Source organism: Equus asinus, chromosome 21 (genome assembly GCF_041296235.1).
Source record: "Equus asinus isolate D_3611 breed Donkey chromosome 21, EquAss-T2T_v2, whole genome shotgun sequence".
NCBI lineage: Eukaryota > Metazoa > Chordata > Mammalia > Perissodactyla > Equidae > Equus > Equus asinus.
This window is the reverse complement of record NC_091810.1, coordinates 87971454-87991704: the sequence shown is the minus strand read 5'-3', so window position 1 is coordinate 87991704 and position 20251 is coordinate 87971454. Positions and strand designations below refer to the sequence as shown.

At 36.7% G+C, this 20251-nt stretch overlaps 1 protein-coding gene across 2 annotated transcripts in view; it reads left to right on the top strand.

Moving 5' to 3' along the window:
• Window positions 1–20251, top strand: part of XRN1 (5'-3' exoribonuclease 1) — a 117847-nt gene that overhangs the window by 66689 nt on the left and 30907 nt on the right. For both annotated transcript variants that reach the window (XR_011496620.1, XM_014852041.3), the window contains exons 23-31: window positions 766–864; window positions 3500–3615; window positions 4045–4191; window positions 8584–8673; window positions 9052–9187; window positions 13338–13394; window positions 13531–13663; window positions 16533–16602; window positions 19206–19413. Coding sequence is in view for 1 of the 2 variants with exons in the window: in XM_014852041.3 (XP_014707527.1) it covers window positions 766–864; window positions 3500–3615; window positions 4045–4191; window positions 8584–8673; window positions 9052–9187; window positions 13338–13394; window positions 13531–13663; window positions 16533–16602; window positions 19206–19413 (1056 nt within the window). In the remaining variant the exon portion in view is untranslated. The remainder of the gene's footprint in view (window positions 1–765; window positions 865–3499; window positions 3616–4044; window positions 4192–8583; window positions 8674–9051; window positions 9188–13337; window positions 13395–13530; window positions 13664–16532; window positions 16603–19205; window positions 19414–20251) is intronic.

Genomic DNA, 20251 nt, shown 5'->3' with positions numbered 1-20251 from the left:
GATTGAATCAAGCAAGAATCATCATTGGAAGATAAATCTAGGGAGAATTTTTGTTCAGGAGAAGGATATTTTCATGGTCTTAGAAAGTGTCTCCTCACAGACTGTTTGTTAGTGACAAGCAAAACAAAAACGCAGTGTCTGATCCTAGTCTGGATCCTGTAGTGAGCGAGAAGAGTTTTCCCTAAAGGACATTTTTAGGTCAACTGACAAAATTGGAATATGGACAGTAGATTACATAAAAGTATCAATTTAAATTTATGTACCTAATAACTGTACTGTGGTTATACAATCAAATGCCCTTCTTCTTAGGAAATATATACTGAAATATTTAGGGGTAAGAGATGTGATATCTGTAATATACCCTTAAAAAGTTCAGAAAAATAATTACTTGTATGTAAATACACACACACAGAGCACAAATGTTAAAGCAAACGGAGTAAAATGTTAACCATAGGGTGAATCTGAGTAAATGTTTTTCAAGTGTTCTTTGACTTTTTATTTTTGCCACTTTTTGGTAGTTTGAAATTATTTGCAAATAAAACTTTTTTTTTTAAAGACTGGTAATAGCTATTAAAGCAAGGATACAGTGACTCAAATTTATAGCATAATCATATCCATTTACAAATTCCAAGAGAATTTCCACTATCCAACTTTATTGTCTTACTGTATTTCAGAAATAATAAACACTGTTCAAAGAAGTAGAAAAATAAGTAAATAAAATGTAGTGAAAGAGACTAAAACATACTGTGATTTTTCCCCCCCAAGGTTCAGGAGTCAGGGGATGTGATTACAGAAGGTAGGATTCGTGTGGTTTTCAGTATTCCATGTGAACCCAATCTTGATGCTCTAATACAGAACCAGCATGTGAGTACTGTGGTTCGTATTGTTTGATTTAGTACTGGTGAACTTTAAAAATGTTAGAAGGATATTTTTGCCACCTCCTTTGAATTTATTGCAAATATTTTACTTAATACTGACTAAACTTTCAAAGTTGCATCTAGTATTATTTAAAAATAAGTATGGAATCCGTGCTCAAAACTACATGCAGATCTTTGGGAGAAAAATCACTGAAATACCATTACTAATCTATAGTGGTTATTATGGGTTATTGTGTTCAAGCTTATAAGCAGCACATTGATTAGCATACCCTCTAGGAATAGACTTAGGTTTTTTAAACCTTTCGTAATTCATCAAAGCCTGCATTTTTAGTTACAAGTGATATATGGCCTTCCTTCAAAGGTTATATGTCTCTACTCAGCCAAAGATGAAGAGTCCCTACAGAAAATTGGGAAATTGCATTTAACTTCACAGCATCCTTTTTCAGGACCTTTTTCTCCAAAGATGTTCACTGGCCTCCTTTTATTTTTCCCTGTTAAAATGGGTGGAAGATCCTGATGTCTGTCATTTGTTCTTACTGATTGTTTGGATAATTAACTTGACTGAAATTAATTCGCAATCAGCCAGCTATTGCTACTTACACTTTTATTTTCTCTAATGGTAAAATCTAAAGATTTATATCTTGTGAAATGAATTTAAGGCATTAGGTATTAGCATACCCATGAGGAAACTTTATGGGAGGCAGAGATGTCCCTAAAACTTGCCATCAGTTCTCTTTTGGAGAAAGAATTCAGAAAGCATAGTCAGGAAACCGAGAGAGTGGTCCATTAGATAACAAAGCTAGCGCTCTGTTCTGGGAGACAATGGAGATAGAAGAACTTGGGTTCCTTCATCCCTCCCTTTTTCTAGATCTGAGGGAGCCTTTTCCCTTCCTAGTGCACAGTGTTGCTCTGCATGCCTTCTCCAGTGTACTTTCTTTCTCTTTACATACCTTCTGTAACTTTTACTCAAGCTTTCTTCATTCTTTACCCCAATGTTCTCAGCTTTTTATTTTACATTTCTAGGATATTTGTGATGATTTTGTTTGTTGTTTTTTTTTTTTTAAAGATTGGCACCTGAGCTAACAAATGTTGCCAATCTTCTTTTTTTTCCTCCTGCTTTTCTCCCCAGATCCCCCCAGTATATAGTTGTATGTTGTTTAGTTGTGGGTCCTTCTGGTTGTGGCATGTGGGCTGCCACCTCAGCTTGGTCTGATGAGCAGTACCATGTCTGAACCCAGGATCCAAACCAGCGAAACCCTGGGCCCCGACGTGGAGCACAGGAACTTAACCACTTGGCCACGGGGCCAGCCCCTGATTAATTTTTAATTATACCATGACATAGTATTTCTCAAAAGGAGTACTGTTGGTATTTGGGACAGGACAATTATGTGTTAAATAGGACTGTCTTGTATATGACAGGACAGTTGACATCCTTGGCTCCTGGACACTAAATGCTAGTAGCCGGTGCCAGTTATTGTAACTGAATGTGCCCAACACATTTTTCCAAATACTTATTAGAAAAGTGGTACTACCTGTGGTAGAGAACTGTTACCTTAATTCTTCCTATCTATTCCAGAAAGAATACTGGATTTATCTGTATTATTTCTAAATCTGATAATGTTCTTGATCAAAAAACTATGTTGCATTCTTTGCTAACATATTGATATATTTTAGTAGTGACTTTATATTCCAGCCCACTGAAAAAATTTACCCATTTGGGAGTCGTTGTAGACATGATCATTAAAAATAAAATGGTGACTGAATTAATTCCTTACCAATCTCTGGAAATTTTGTTTTTGTTGGTGATAAAATATCTTTTTAATCATATAAAATATTCATATAATTCATATAAATATTAATGTATATAGATATAAAATTCATATAAATAAATTTGTATGTATTATGTACATTATGTTAGGAGTATATGATAGATTACACTTGTTGGTACTGGATTTGTGAGTAATTGGCTTTTTGGTTAAAAATTATATGATCTGATACTTTTTTTTAATTTGACAGTCTTCATAGTGTCTTCAGTATACAAATTAAGGTTACATTTCATTGACTGTATTAATTATGAGCCTATACATACTTGTTACTTTCACATGATAGTAAATCTTAGGGGAAACAAATGTTACTTATATCCATATATGAAGGACACTTCAATTTTGCTCAGTAGCAACTAGTTGGCTGACATATTCATATTTTAATTCAATGTAATCATTATCAAGGCTCATTTTGTCCAAGGTACTTTGCCAGTCTCTACTTGGAATATGAAAGTTATTTATTTTTTTTTTTTAAATAGTTCTTGCCTGCAGAGTTTGCCATTTAGTACTTAGAGTAAAGTTTATTTTTCGAGAGAGTTTCACAAACTGTATATTTCCTCCCCTTTTCATCCATCCTTGGGAATTCTGTCCTTAAAGGAGAGAGAGGAGCAGAAAAATTCTGCCTACAGATCCTTTCAAAAAAAAAGGGGGAAATGGATCACTTACTTTTGAGAATCGTTATATTGCCACAGTCCAATGGTTAGTGATGTCTTGATTATCTCCAGCTTTTAAAGGTAAAGAAATAAGATTGAATGCTTTGTGTTTCCATAATTGACCTTTTTGTTTTTATATTTAAAGAAATATTCTATAAAGTACAACCCAGGATATGTGTTGGCCAGTCGCCTTGGAGTGAGTGGATACCTTGTTTCAAGGTTTACAGGAAGTATTTTTATTGGAAGAGGATCTAGGAGAAAGTAAGTTTATGTTAGAGAAATTTGAATTTTCTTTAAAATTATGCATAAATTCCTCTGATGGTGATCTTTCATCTAAATGGCACATGTTTTAGGTGGTTGGAAAGACAGTTCTTATTTTTAGCTAACAAATTGAACCTTGAAAAAAGGTATCAGAGGGCATGTGTGAATCTCAGTAATATATTTCCTTGTATTTTCTTATTTCATTCTCCTCTCTACATAATCTATTTATATGCTTTGTTAACTTGGGTTTCAAAGCCTTTCCTCTAGTTTTTCAATTACTGCTCCTTTGGAAATAACTGTAATAACTAAAATATAGAAGAACAATCAAAACTAAGCTTTTCTAAGAGTTGAAAGCAAAACTTTTTATTGTTTGACGTAGACACAAATTTAAAACTTTTGTGTGTGTGTGTGTGTGTGGTTTAAATTCAGCCCTCATGGAGACCATAAAGCAAATGTGGGTTTGAATCTCAAATTCAACAAAAAAAATGAGGAGGTACCTGGATATACTAAGAAAGTTGGAAGTGAATGGATGTATTCATCTGCAGCAGAACAACTTCTTGCCGAGTACTTAGAGAGGTGAGTGTCTAACAAGATCCTACCAGGCATCCAAAAACGTAGGAACGTAGTAACTGTTTATTTTGCCTTTCTGATATCAGTTTTAGAGGAAAGATGTTTCTTTAGTAAAATGTGACGTGATACATATAAACCTAATTTTGTGTCACAGAGCATCATAGCCATTAGCTTAAATAGAGTAGAAAAATACTGTACTTATGTTATTTGAAATGAAAAACTATGATGAGAATTGGCCTCCTTTTAGTTAAAATTTTCCTTAACTTGCTGTCAAAATTATTTACTGCTCTGCATGTCTGTGTCAGTAGTAAGGAAATTAGTGTGGATAAACAGTACAACTCTTGGAGTAGTGGATTTTCCTGAATCTTAAAATGCTGCCAGACAGTAGATTACTATTCTAGAATTACTGAATTTTATTGCTGAAAAATGGTCTACGAGATCAACAAGTGTCAACTCCTCATTATAAAAATGAGAAAACTGAGTACCAAGGTTAACTTAGTTATTCCATAACAAAGATTTATAGGAAGGATCTTTACTTCTGGTTCACAGTTGAATGTTCTTTCCATTGATCCACTGGTTTCTAATCTTCTCATATTCGAGGATCCCTGTGTTAGTTTCCTAGGGCTGCCAGAACAAAGTACCACATACTGGTTGGTTTAAAACAGCAGTGATTTATTGTCTCCCAGTTCTGAAGACTGAAAGTCCAAAATCAAGGTGTGGCAGGGCCATGCTTCCTCTGAAGGTGCTAGGGAAGGAACTGTTCCATACCTCTCTCCTATATTTTTGTAGCCTTATGCGTCTGTTTCTTGGCTTCGTGCGCATCCTTCATCTTCACGTGGTGTTCTCCCTGTGTGTCTTCACATCCTCTTTCCTCTGTGTATGTCTGTCTCTGTGTCCAAATTTCCCCTTTTTATAAGGAAAACCAGTCATACTGGATTAGGATCCATCCTAATGACCTCATTGTAATTTGTTTCTTCTATAAAAACTATATTTCCAAATAAAGTCACGTTCTGAGGTACTAGCACTTAGGAACTTCAGTATATCTTTTTAGGAGGAGAACACAATGCACTCCCATATTACCATCAGAAAATTTAGATGATTTCTTCTATTCACTTCCATATTTCTTTAAAACGTCTTATTTAGACTACTTTTCCTTGATTTTTCCACTTTTCATATGCATTGATTTCCTACCGTGAAAGATGAAGCTTTAGCTCTCTTCCACTGACCCCATTCCCCGTTGGCTCACCTCCCTGCACACATACATGTTTCCCCTCACACTACAGTTTTATCACAAGTTTTGATTAAATCTGTATTTAAATTTGATTTAAATCTGCTGTTAAAAAGTCCTGTGCCATTCTGATTCTGAATCTTTGTGTGACCTATTTTCATTTTCTGAAATCTTTTTAGTCTTCCTTTTACCAGTGCTGTTTAATAATGGGATGATGTGTGCCTTAGTATGGCTCTTTTTTCTTTCCTTTTGCTGTTCAGCCATTTCAGACTTGAAATTGATGCCCTTCCATTCTGAGAAACTTTCTTATATTATTTTTTTCATAATTTCCTCTTTACCATTTTTTCTTGCTGTCTTTTTCTGGGACACCTGTTAGTTAAATGTTAGACCTTCTGGATTAATCCTCTTACTTTTCTTCTCTTTTCTCATTTGTTTTCTATATCATTATACTCCTAGTCTGTGGGAGATTTCTTCCACTTTATCTTATTTTCTACCATTTTTAAATTTCTATTTGATTTAATCATTTTTTATTTCTAAAAGTGTGTCCTTATTCTCTGGTATTCCTTTTTCATAGCATCTTGTTTTATAATGAATGAATATCTTATTTTATTTCTCTGAAGACAGTAATTCTAGATTTTTTTTTCTGTTCTCTATATTTTTTATTTTCTCCAAATTGATTTCTTTTTCTGTTTGATTTGATCTCTCCTTTCACGTTAAAGATTTTTTTTCACTTGTCTGGTAGTTCTTTGGTATCCAATTATATTTAAGAGTGAGGCAGTGAAACGCTGACTTGGGGGCCAGCCCCCTGGCGGAGTGATTAGGTTCGCGTGCTCCACTTCAGCAGCCCAGGGTTCCCTGGTTCAGATCCTGGGCGCGGACATGGCACTGCTCATCAAGCCATGCTGAGGTGGCATCCCACATGCCGCAACTAGAAGGACCCACAACTAAAATATACAACTGGGTACCCAGGAGCTTTGGGAAGGAAAAGGAAAAGTAAAATCTTTAAAAAAAAAAGAAAACCACTGGGGCTGGCCCCTTGGCCGAGTGGTTAAGTTCGCGCGCTCCGCTGCAGGTGGCCCAGTGTTTCGTTGGTTCAGGTCCTGGGCGCGGACATGGCACTGCTCATCAAACCACGCTGGGGCAGCATCCCACATGCCACAGCTAGAGGGACCCACAATGAAGAATATGCAACTATGTACCGGGGGGGTTGGGGAGAAAAAGGAAAAAAAAAAAAAAACAATGATAATCAGGAGTTTAGTTTGCTTTGATGGGGCTTGTCAGGTGGGATTTGTCTGTTGCTGCAGAGGACCTTTAAATATCACTACGTATATGTATATCTTTTCTCTTTGGCTGGCTAGTTTTCCCAGACAGGTATCCTCCAGCCTTTTGCTTGGAGGACAGATGTGGGAGACAAAACTGACATCCAGTGTTCTGTTAATTAACCAGGGAAAGGGGGTCTCATGACGTAGCAGATACTGTGATACACTCCCCCAGATCTCCCTGCAGGACTGAAGGACCTATTCCCTTGGCGGCAGGACTACTGCTGTCTGACAGCCCTCAGCTGTGAGTCCTTTTCAGGAATTACCTGGCAGGAGAGAACCGCTTCACCTGAAGTGATGCCTCCTTCCCACAACAGCCACAGACCTAATACCTGATCAGCAAGGTTTAAAGGCCCAGCCACACTGATTGCCCCAGTTCAGGACAAGTCTAGTTTGAGATCTCTGTGGGACTGGCCAACGAGTTCATTAAGAATAAATCACAGGGGCTGGCCCCGTGGCCGAGTGGTTAAGTTCGCGCGCTCCGCTGCAGGCAGCCCAGTGTTTCATTGGTTGGAATCCTGGGCGCAGACATGGCACTGCTCATCAGACCACGCTGAGGCAGCGTCCCACATGCCACAACTAGAAGAACCCACAACGAAGAATATACAACTATGTACTGGGGGGCTTTGGGGAGAAAAAGGAAAAAATAAAATCTTAAAAAAAAAAAAAATTAAAAAAAAAAAGAATAAATCACAGCCCAACTTCTCCCTGTGCCCAATTCTGTTTCCTTCCCTTTTTTCTTCCCTTCCACAGGTGTTGATTCCACAAGTACTTGCTGATAAACTTCCTGAATGCGTATCTCCATCTCAGAGTCAGCTTGCTAAAGATGTTATACTTGCCAGCCTGCTTCCTAGTGGCACATTGCATAGTAGTTACACTTTCATTAATCCCGTCTTCAGTATGACACCTATCCTCTCCTCACACCCCACCCACCCACCCAAATCCCTTTGCCTCGTATACCCAAGGCTGGAGCAGCCCCTATTCAACCTCTCCAGAGGATAAACTGCAGGTCTTATGCTGGGGCGGAAAGTAACCACATGACTGTCTAACTGCTTGTTATACAAATTTTTGACCAAAAGCCTATTAAACTTCACCCAATACTACAGCGTTAAAATGTACCTGGAGCCCATAATTCCTGAGCTTTCGCGGACTTCTACAGTTCAAGTTGCTTCTTGTTGACTTCTCACACTGGTGGCTTAAGGTGCAACTTATTCCTCTTTGTCAAATTAGTTAACTCTTATCCATCCAGTTTCCAATTTCTAAAATTTTGTTGACAACTCATATATTCTGTCAGATTCTCTGCTTCTCTCTTCACCTGTCTTTCTAAGTCTATACCCTTTTTTATACTTTACTGTTCTTTTAGTGGGTTGGGAACGGAGCAAAAATAAGCATCTGTAGTCTACTATGTGTACTTGAAAGTCCTGCACTATTCAGGGAGCAATGAAGTTTTGAGGAATGTCAAAAGAAACTTTTAGTGTATTTCACTTGCTCTGTTGTGGAGTGCTACAGCTTTGTTGTGAAAATTAGAAAGTGAACGTGTAGATATTATTTTTGTTCATTTATCACCTGCCATTATGATCTCAGAAGGATAGAGTCAGTAATTAAAGTTTATAAGTAATGGAAGTTCGTTACAGTTTATTCATTTCTCCCTCAGCTTCTTAGTTTTTTGAAGGCCCATGAATACTTTCAAATCTTTTAGTCTCTATCCCTTACTAATACTCTGTATATAATAATCAGTTCTCAGTGTATTTTATGTGTCCCCTTAGGATCCATAATTATTTGACAGGAAATTTATGTTAAGTTAGCCATATATATTTTTTAAAGCAATATTTTCGTTGTTTGTTTGGCTAGAGCTCCAGAATTATTTTGTTATATAGCCAAAAATAGCCAAGAGGATGTGTTCTATGAAGATGACATTTGGCCTGGAGAAGACGAGAATGGGTAAGCAAAATTTGTTGTATTTATTGCCCATAGTTCAACTTAGTGGTTCTAGTGAAAGGTATAGCAACTGGTTTATCAAGAATTTATATTACTTTTTTGGACAGGGTTTTGTATTGTTTTCTCTTGGCTTTAAGATCTTAATGTAATTTTTTATTTTATTTACATCAGTAAAGTACTCTTAAACTAATTTTTGTGATTTTTTTATTACTGAGAAGTAACATGGCTGTATTTATATTAGATTTATAAATAGTCCCAATTAAGTGTAGTGATTAATTATTATACATTTAATGCTTTTATAATTCACAGCCCTCATTTCTTTTATGTAAACCCTCTGAAGCTTTTAATCAATATGAAAAAATTATTGTTTTTTTAATGTAGTGCTGAGAAAGTTCAAGAAATTATTACATGGCTAAAGGGACATCCTGTCAGTACGTTGTCTCGTTCTTCTTGTGATTTACAAATTCTGGATGCAGCTATTGTCGAGAAAATCGAAGAAGAAGTTGAAAAGTGCAAGGTACTTATTTTCAGTAACCAAGATTATTGATGATATTTGAAGTTAAATGGACTATATGTTATTCTACAAATAATTTATTTGTATTTCAACCAAATAAAACATATACTCAGTGATTCTGATTCATGTCAAATTATCCTATAATTTTGGGGGCCAGCCCCATAACCTAGTGGTTAAATTCAGCACACTCCACTTCAGCAGCGCAGGTTCACAGGTTCAGATCCTGGCCATGGACCTACACCACTCATCAGCCATGGTGTGCCAACAACCCACATAAAACAGAGGAAAATTGGCACAGATTTTAGCTCAGGTCTAATCTTCCTCACTCAAGAAGGGAGGAAGATTGAAAACAGATGTTAGCTCAGGGCACATCTTCCTCAGCAAAAAAGTAAATTAAATAAAATGGAGATTATACTATCCTTTAATTTTAAAAAATTTTCTAGTCATTTCCAGGGTCCATTAGTAAGTTTATCTGAATAAATATAAATGCACTTCAATATACAGAAGGCATAGCATTTAAAGTTTATGTCCTTATAGTGTTTCTAATTTTAACAATATTTTGTGAATCTAGTCAAAATAGAAAGTTTGTGATTGAGAAATAAAGTTAATTCCCTATTCCTTCCTATTCTGAGTTCTTTAAAGATACAATTCATCTTTTTATAGAATATAAAAATTTTATTTAATTCACTTTTACAGAACCATTCTCAAATATACTTTTCCACTCACAAACTCATTCAGTTACTAAGTATTTTTGAAATCCCACTCAATCTATCCTATTTTTTTATGTCTTGATTTTAAAAAGCAATAATGTTCTGTGTAGGCTTAACTATTTTATCTATTTCTGATTCCCTGTCTTGATGTCATAGAAAATGGATTGATTATATTCCTTTTTTTAACTTTCAATTTTATTTTTCACACATTTCCCTTTTTATTAAAATGATACCGCTTTACTAACACAGCATTGTCTTATTTGAGCTAGTAGCAGAGTAAGTTGAGGTCTGGGCTCTGAAGTCATCTTCCCTCATCCCTCTTTCAGTACCTTCTATCTTAGGCAAGATAGTTGACCTTTCCATGCCTCCATTTCCTCATTGGTAAAATGAGAGTAGAATAATACCTACCTCATGGGGTCATCAAGAAGATTAACTGAGTTAATACATGTAAACTCCTGCTAATAATGCCTAGCTATTATTGTTAATGCCTAATATTGCCTAGCTATTATTGTTAATGCCTAATAATGCCTAGCTATTATTGTTAATGCCTAATATTGCTTAGCTATTATTATTTGACTTCTGTTATCACACATTCAAGAGCTATGAATAGAGTCTGGAAAATCACCGCTAGATGACTCTTTCTTTTTAGGAAAAAATATAAGGCTCAGTGCCAAGAGTTTGATGTTTTTGAAAGGTCATTGATATTCTGCTGAGGATAGAAAATTATGGTTCTTTTTAATTGTCTTTCAATGTAGAGTAAAATCTATTTGTCTAGCATTGTTTTTGAAATGTTTCCACTTAACAAAAGTTTACAACTTTAAGCCCCCAAATTTTAGTTTAACCCGTTTGGATACAGAGCTTTCTAAAATGTTTTACACATTTCCACCTACTTATAAAGAGAAGATACATATACAAGCTTGTAGTCTATTAGTTTGATTACAGTTTTTAAATGTGTGCATATAGATAAGACAGGAATTTTTTAAAAGACTGTTAATGCATCAAGGAGGAGCAGTTATGAGTGATTTTCTTTTCCTCTTAGTGTTATAAAGTTATTAGGGTAATAAAAGAAGGAGGAAAAACTAAAAGATAAGCACAAAGTTCTGAACATAGTTTAAACTTTTCTTTATAATACACAGTCATCATTAAAAGTATCAGTAGTTTTCTCATTGGAAGTGGTTCCCAAGCCCAGTTAATTATCAAAATTACTAAGAGAGGGGGCCAGCCCAGTGGCGCAGTGGTTAAATTCACACATTCTGCTTCAGCAGCCTGGGGTTTGCCAGTTCAGATCCCGGGTGTGGACCTACACACCGCTTGTCAAGCCATGCTGTGGCAGGCATCCCACATAAAATAGAGGAAGATGGGCATGGGTGTTAGCTCAGGGTCAGTCTTCCTCAGCAAAAAAAAGGAGGAGGATTGGCAGTAAATGTTAGCTATGGGCTAATCTTCCTCAAAAAAGAAAAAGGTTACTGATAAAGCTTTTTAAAAAAAAACACACTCTGGATTCTACCTCTAGAGCAGTACTTCTCAAACTTGAGTTGCCAACAGATCACTGGGGGATCTTGTTAAAATACAGATTGTGATTCAGTAGGTCTAGGATGAGGCTTGAGATTCTGCATTTCTAGCAAGCTCCCAGGTGAGCGCATTTTGAGTAACCAGGCCCCAGAACTTCTCATTTAGTAGCTCTGGGTTGGGGCCTCTTGTGAAATTCCCTGGTTTGTTAATTTGCCTAATGAATCAGGTTTGAGTGCCATATCCTCTAATCAATGCTATAATGTAACAATGCCTAGGGATGTATTAGAGCTCACAGGGTTGTTTTTTCATATGCAATACCCCAGTAACAGTTCTTGTGTCTGCTTTTTAAAATTACTTTAGATCTCTTCTCATATTCTTTCTTCCTCTTGCTGTTGTCAGTGGGCACCAATTGTGCTCTGTTGGTCTGTCTAGTCTGCTGTGGGCTGGAACATAGACAGCTGGTCACTATGGTCTTCCCTGTTCACTCTGTTTAAAATTGCAGTCTCTCCCCCACTGCTGATCTTCCTTACCTGCTTTATTTTCCTCTATGCTTTTTACCTTCAAACATGTTATATATTTTCCTTATTTTGTTTCTTGTATGTCTCTCTCAACTAGAATAAAAAAAAATTCACTGTTTTATCTCCAGCACCCAGATCAATACATAGCACATAAATGGAACTCAGTAAATATCTGTTAAAAGAATAAATGAAATGTCTCTATCATAAAAGAAAATAGACTCTGTTTAAAGCTTGAGCATTTTACAATGTATAAATCATGAACTCCATAGTTTATGGGCTCAGTAGGTTGGGGCTGTTTTATGCCCTTTTGTACTTATTTCCATAAGCCATGTTCTAAAGATAGGTGACTGCCATATAAGTAAACTGCTGCCATTTTTCTTCTTAGGTAAGAATTCACTTTCTGAAAAAATTTAACGTGAATGCTAGTTATGGATTGCAGTGGATGTAAATTATTCTCATATTTTTATTAGGTAGAACAGGTAATATTATTTCCATCTTACAGATGGAAGGAAGCTGATGCTTAAGTGTGAGTTCTCAGAATTAACAAATAGCAAAGATAGGAGAAAACGCTTCCAGCATTGTTTAGATAATCAAAATATTCCAAGATCAAAGCCAATTTCACAATAGATTCCAAAAGCAAGGACTTGTTAAATGAATGCCACCTTAATTTTTATAAGTAGCCATAAAAACCCACCATATTGACATAGGTCAATCCTTTATACCTTTTTTTCCTTTAATATAAATTTTTGTTGACTATTGTATACAATTCTTTTCAGGGTAAAAAAGCATTTGAACAGGATAGCATTTACAGAAAGTTCAAAACAGACAAATCTAATCTTTTGTGTTAGACATAAGGTTACTTTTGGGAAGGTTAGTAACTGGGAGGGACTTCCTTTTATTTTTTGTGAGGAAGATTGGCCCTGAGCTAACATCTGTGCCAGTCTTCCTCTACTTTGTATGTGGGATGCCTCCACAGTGTGGCCCTTGAGTGGAGTAGGTCTGTGCCCAGGATCTGCACCCGCAAACCTGGGCCGTCGAAGCAGAGCGCACAGAACTTTAACCACTTGACCACGCAGCTAGCCCCTGGGAGGAAATTTTTATCTTGTGCTTAGTAATGTTCTCTTTCTTCAACTGGGTGTGGTTATATGTAGATATTCTCATACTGTAAAAATTCATCAGACTGTATGCTTACAATTTTGCACTTTTATATGTCTTATTCTTCAACAAAATAAATTTACTTTAAAAAAATTTTTAAGTGAGAATTTGTTGCTCCTTGCTGCATCTAAAGAACGTCAATTATTCTTAAAAGTAATCATTTTATTTGGCTTTTTAAAATTCAGATATGTTCAAGTACTGAATAATAATTTTATGATTTAATATTTTTTAAATATTTTTAAAACTTTCTTTTCTCAGCAAAGAAAGAATAATAAGAAGGTGCGAGTGACAGTAAAGCCCCATTTGCTGTATAGAGTAAGTTTCCTATCCAAGAATTCACAGTTGTTTTTATTTTGAAAGTATAGAAGGAACAAAATGTTTTCAATATGTTAGTAGCCAAACTTTTTTAAACTAGAATTGATAATAAAAATTAAAGCTTTCTTCTCTTCAGCCTTTAGAACAGCAGCATGGCGTCATTCCTGATCGGGATGCAGAATTCCGTCTCTTTGACCGTGTTGTAAATGTGAGAGAGAACTTTTCAGTTCCAGTTGGCCTTCGGGGCACCATCATAGGAATTAAAGGGGGTAATGTCTCAACAGTTGACGTGTCTTCAACTGCATCTATGTTGTAAAGTAAAACACAAATTTGTATGTTTTATATCTAAGCAGAGAGCAACAGTAAGTCAGGAAAAAAACTAAATCTTTTTACATTTTAGTTAATTTTTTTCAGTTTAATTTTCAGAGACAATTTTCCTTTTCTGTCTCGTGTAATCATCTGGGAATGCTTTAAAAAGGGGGATGTAGGGGCCAGCCCAGGGGCACAGCGATTAGTGCACATGTTCTGCTTTGGCAGCCTGGGGTTCGCTGGTTCGGATCCCAGGTGTGGACATGGCACTGCTTGGTAAGCCATGCTGTGGGAGGTGTCCCACATGTCAAATAGAGGAAGATGAGTACGGATGTGCGCTCAGGGCCAGTCTCCCTCAGCAAAAAGAGGAGGATTGGCAGCAGATGTTAGCTCAGGGCTAATCTTCCTCAAAAAAAGGGTAGGGGGGAGTTGAGGAAATGCTGCTGAGAATTTGGTCACATAGATGTAGCATATTAAAATTATATAAGACCTTGGCAGGTCTACCTATGTTTTTCATGAAACCAAGAGAAAAGTTTCATCACTTCCCCTTAGTTAGGCTTTCATCTAATCTTGCTCAGAGCTTTACCTTAATTGTCATTGTAATCTCTTGATTTCTGTTGAGAAATAAATAAACATGACATATGAGCTTATTTACAGTTAAAAGATTTGAAAATTAAATATGCATATTAATTTGATTTTTATGAATACAACTAGATTATATATATAAAACAGACCTATCAATCTGTTGCTTAACAGTGTGCATGTAGTTAACAGTACTGAACACTTAAAAATGGTTAAGCTGGTAAATTTTATGTTATGTATTTTTTACCAAAAAAAAAAAGATGAGATAGTGAAGGGAAAAGGGAAGAAGCAGCGAAAGATCTAAATGTGCCTCAAAGGGATGCCTGGAGTGAGCAGCCTTGCAGCATAGGTTCCAAAAGAAGTCAAGCCAGCATGAAGCAGCACATCAGGTGCCTAGGGGTCAGGGTGCTGTCAGCACTGTCCTTCCATGTCCCAGGCAGTCAACCTTGGTCTCACTGCCCAGAAAGGAGGAAAACAGGAAGGCCGTGAATCTAAGAGAACTGCTTATTTAGTTCCAGCAATGTGCCAGGCACTTTGACATTTTGCATTAAACCCTCAAAACCACCTGAGAGGTAGGTGTTATTTAATTTTACCTGAGAGGTTAAGTGACCCACCTGTGTCTACACAGGTACGTGGCAGAGCTGGGATTTAAACTCTTTCCCCTGATTCTTACCTAACTATGAGCAGTGGTTCTCCACATTTTCCATCTGCACATACTATTGGGGTCTTCCCTGCCCACATACCTCTAAAAGAGAATTTTTTTCCATGATTCTTTTTTGAATTTTTTGGATGTATTTCTGGCTGCTGGAAATGGAGACAGGAGGATCTGGGCTAGGGATGGTGGGGGTCAGATGGGTGCAGTGAAGCAACCCTCCTGCTGCTCAACCACTGCATCAGCTGCTCAGCTTTCAGCTTTATTGGATTGTACTCTAGCTTGTCCTGATGAGGCCTTGGGACTCCAATAACATCAAAGTTTCCTTTCTCCTGACAGCTCCTAACAGTATTAGTGACCGCTTGGAATGTTGTCTTGAGAAGGATTTTAAAGATACATGTAAGGCGAAGTGGAAAAGAGCTCTGTCATTGATCAACCATGTCTGCGTAGACACAGAATATGAAGGGAAATATTTTGTCATTACTGCCCTCAGCTGAGACCTCATCTCCATAGTCATCTCCACTAAAGGGAATGAACAGTCCTCTTGTCAATAATCTTTTGAGGAAGTGGCCCCTTCCTGAGACAGGAAATGAGAGCCTAGAAGGTGGGACTTAAGCCTTCAGAGGAGAAACTGCTGCCTCTCATTGAGCCTCACTTTCTTGGGTTTAGATTTCAGGTAAAAGTGTCAGGTTGAAAGGGCTAGCTGGGTGGTGGAGAATGGGTGAGCTCTGCAAGCCTGATTGCAACTAGGCAACAAGAGCCTGGGGATGGGAGAGACATCCGCTCACCCCTACCACGGGCTAGCATAGTATCAGATATTGTATTAGTCGGGGTTCTCCAGAGAAACACAACCAACAGAATAGAAAGAGGATGGAGAGAAAGAGCGAGTCAATTCTGAAGTTATATGGTAAACTTTATTATTAATTTGAGCTTAGAATTCAAAACTTTATTATAGCTAATTACTTCACTTTACCTTGGTGTTTTTGGTAAATTTAATCTCCCCAGATATGTCTCATCATGCTCTCTGCCAAATTTGTTCTTCTCTGCTTCTCTCTGAGTTGATTGCACCACTGTCTTTCCGATGTGCCTCATGTCTCAATTATGACATCTGTAATCTACCAAGTCATCTCAGCCAGAACTTTGGAATCATCTTTGGCTTCTCCATCCTTTTTATCACCACAAGTCACGAACTCCTGCCAGTTCTATCTAATGATGTATCTATTCTCTCTAGTTTATTTCTCTCATTACTGCCATGTTTTCAAATCTTCATTGTCTTTTGTCTATCTTAATGCAAGACCCTCTAAACTGCAAATTGCAAAATTATCTCTTCTGTTAGCTCTTATTATGAATAATTTCAAACATATACAAAAGCAGTGAGAAAAGTCTAATTAATCCTCACAGCATTTAATTTTAAATATTATTATTTTGCCTTAAGTTAATACCAGTAAGGTAATCTGTGAGCTTATTTCCTTTTCATTTACTGTCTGTATTCCCCCACACTGTTTTTTGATAGTTGTAATGCTTCTTACACGCCACAAAGTTATATGCTGGTTTTTTGTAATGTGATTTTTAAATCTTTCTCTTTTTTTTAACAGCTAATAGAGAAGCTGATGTACTATTTGAAGTATTATTTGATGAAGAATTTCCTGGAGGCTTAACAATAAGGTTTGTGTTTAAGATGATAGTTATACTTTGTGAAGATCTCCATGTGACCATTGACTTTACATTACTTATTTGTCCACAATTTGAATTCCTGTTATGTGTGAGACATCATACTTGCTACTGGCAGTGTAACAGTGAATGTTAGACATGCTTTCTACTCTCATGGAGATTTCATTTTAGTGAGGGAGATAATTAAGTAACTGATTACGGTATTATTTAATTAAAATGTGACAAGTGCTGGGAAGGAGAAGTTCAGGTTTCTATAAGAGTATGACCTGTCCTGAGAGTTCCAGAAAAACTTTCTTGAGGAAGTGATATGTAAGATGGGACTTAAAGAATGAATAATAATTAACTGGGGGAAGAGGGAGGAAGAGTGACACGTGGTCAGGAAGAGGGAATAGAATATGCAACAAAGGACATTTTCAGTGATTCAAAAAAACTAAAAGAATGCAAGTGTGTCTGAATTTCAGCAACTACGTAAGATTAGAGTAAGAGAGAAAAGCAAGGACCACACTGTGCAGGAACTTGTAAGCCACCTTTCAGGACATGTTAGGGATCTTAGTATCTTCTTGGTCTTCATCCTCAAAGCAATGTAAAACCATCAGAATCAGAGGTGTGCCATGATCAGATTTGCATTTTTTTAGTGGTTAAATAACTTGAGGAGTAGAAACAGTCTTTGAATTTAGTGACGTGTTATAAGTCTTTGCCACCTGTTTTAGCAGAGTTGTGGCTGCTCAAGCTAGATTGTGGTGGTTTGAGGAGTGAATGGCAGATGTAATAATGGAGGCAGGAGATTGAGCTGAACTCTGAGAAGTTCGACTATGAAGAGAAGAAACAATAACTGGAAGTTAGAAGGTTTGAAGGAAGAGGATTGTCTTGTTTGTTTTTAGTTTAACATGGGTGAGACTTAGGCAAGTCTGTTTTGGGGGAACACTAATAGAAACTTTAAAGTTGCAGGAAAAAAGATCATGATAGAATAAGAGGCACCGTGGAATATTAGAAAGGGTGAGCTCTCCCACTTAAGCTTTGTGTTACCTTGGGTAGGTCAGTTAAAAGCATTTTGACTCTCAATTTCCTCATCTTTGGTGAAGATACATACTTCACTAAGTTATTGTCAGGATTAAATGAAATCCTTACCAGTTTTCCTTTCTCTCTTCTGAAAACCAATTAGAAAACTGAACTGAAATTAGCTTAGTTTCTTTTTCTCCTCTATTTTGATTAGTGGGTAATTAAAATAAAAAATCGATTATGCTTGTTTAGCCTCTTTGCATAAAATCACAATCTTTAGTCCTTATACCAAGTGATCACCTTCAGAAAGCTATTACTGTTTTGCAATTTGAATGTGCCTGTTGCCCAAAGACTATCCTGTCTGTACTCTTCATATGCAGCAGTGGAGTCTGAGTCCCATATCTGATTTTATTTTTCATGAGAATGTTTGATTACCAGTAACCTTAGCCCGATTACTTTGAAAGTATATTTTGAAGATGATTAACTTTTTTTTTTTTCTCAGTCTCTTTTTTTCCCCTTCTAGGTAGAGGCAGTGAATTTCTTGAGGGATAGAGAGCTGTGTAAAAGGTTACCTGCCTACAGTATATTCATCTCTATAATGCAGAATCTTTAAGCATAATTCTCACAAAAGTATTTTCTAGCAATCCTTTTTTTTTTTAAAGACTTTATTTTTTTGCTTTCTCTCCCCAAAGCCGCCCAGTACATAGTTGTATATTCTTAGTTGTGGGTCCTTCCAGTTGTAGCATATGGGACACCACCTCAGCATGGCCTGATGAGTGGTGCCATGTCCGCACCCAGGATTCGGACCAACAAAACCCTGGGCCACCTCAGTGGAGTGCACGAACTTAACCCCTCGGCCACAGGGCTGGCCCCATCTAGCAATCTTAAAAAGACTTCTCATAAAAGAATTCTATTTCTCCATGATCTTGTAATATAAGGAAATTGTATTCTCAGAGAGAAAAAAATAGGTGATAGAGGTGAAAACTTTTGACACGAGAAGCCTTATTTTAGTATCTAATACTTATCAGGCCAGGAAGGAAGGAAACCACAAATACTTGTCTCATAAGCCAGGTCCAGGACTTTAAGATGGGAAGATGAGGATAAAAAAGGGCTGGACTCAACAGTTGATCCAGAGACAAATGTGATCACAGCTAACCTTTGCCCTGTTGTGTGGGTAGAGCCACACTAAGAATGGCTCCACACTCCGGTAGCTCCTGGGCTTTCGTAGCCCAGATGGTACAAACCAATTTTTTAAAGAAGTCTAACGTTTAATTCATAAACTTTTAGTTAGTTGTTATGTTGCAAGCCTTCTGAGGGCAAACTAACACACATTCGCACTTCCAGAACCATACCTCTAGAACAGTCTTTTCTTCCCACTTCATAGCACTGAATAGTCTATTTGGAAACTTTCAGAAATGTATCATCTTATAAATTGAGATCTTTCTATGATTTCAAGTTCCTGAACTGAATTTAAAAGTGATATTTATTAATTCAGATTATGGATTATGGGTTGTCCACCCAAAAATTACTTGATTCTTCTGCTCCCTAGCAGATTTAGTATTATTTCCCTCTGATCTTGATATAACTTTTGCTTTTAGGTGTTCACCTGGTAGAGGTTATCGACTGCCGACAAGTGCCTTGGTGAACCTTTCTCATGGGAGTCGCTCTGAAACTGGAAATCAGAAGTTGACGGCCGTTGTGAAACCACAACCAGCTGTGAATCAGTACAGCTCAGCTTCCTCAGTTTCCTCTGGGCATTTGGGAGGCCTGAACCATTCCCCTCAATCACTTTTTGTTCCTACTCAAGTAAGACTCTCAGTCTTTAATTTCTCTCCACCCCCATTACAAATCGCCGGCAGACTTTGTAAGCGACCTAATTCAAGTTAGCTTTTTAAAAAGTTTTGATTTGAGTCAGTTCCAGATTTGTTTTCAGCTAATAGGCTAGTATACTATTGATAGCATTTTACTTCTGTAATAAAATTGTAGTTATATTAAAGAAGAAATTCATTTATTTAAATAATGAGCTTGGGAATATCTGTTTAAAAAGGTTTTTAATTTTTTCTTATATAACCCAAATGTATCTGCTATGAAATGATAATTTTGAAAGATAAAAGGGAGAAGACTACATCATGTTAATCATAAGCAATTTTCAAGTTTCCACCATGCAGCTCCTGGGTTATTTCCTTTATTTCATCTTCCTGGGAAAAACTGAATTGCTTTGTGTGAGACACTTTATTTAATTCCATGGCGCCAAATCTTAACCACACTCTATAATGCAATTAATACATGTTTATTGTAGACTAATTAGAAAACACAGATAAGTAGATAATAACAAAGGAAAGAGAAGCAGAAATCCTCTCAAATCTCATAGGTAACCGTGTTAAATTTTGGTGCATATTTTTCCACAGTTTTAATCTGGATGAAATCAGTTCTCTGTAAGTAATAGCTGATTTTTTAATCTATTAGATTAGTTTTGTGTAAGGTGAAGATTTTAAAAATAAAATCGTCAAACGTTAGTTTGAATGAGATAATATGTCAGTGCTTTGGAAGACAAAAGAAATCTTAGTGGCAATATTGATTCCGTGTAATCTTTTGAAGCATTTGTTATGCTTTAAATACTTTTCAAGAAAACTGTTCAAAAAAT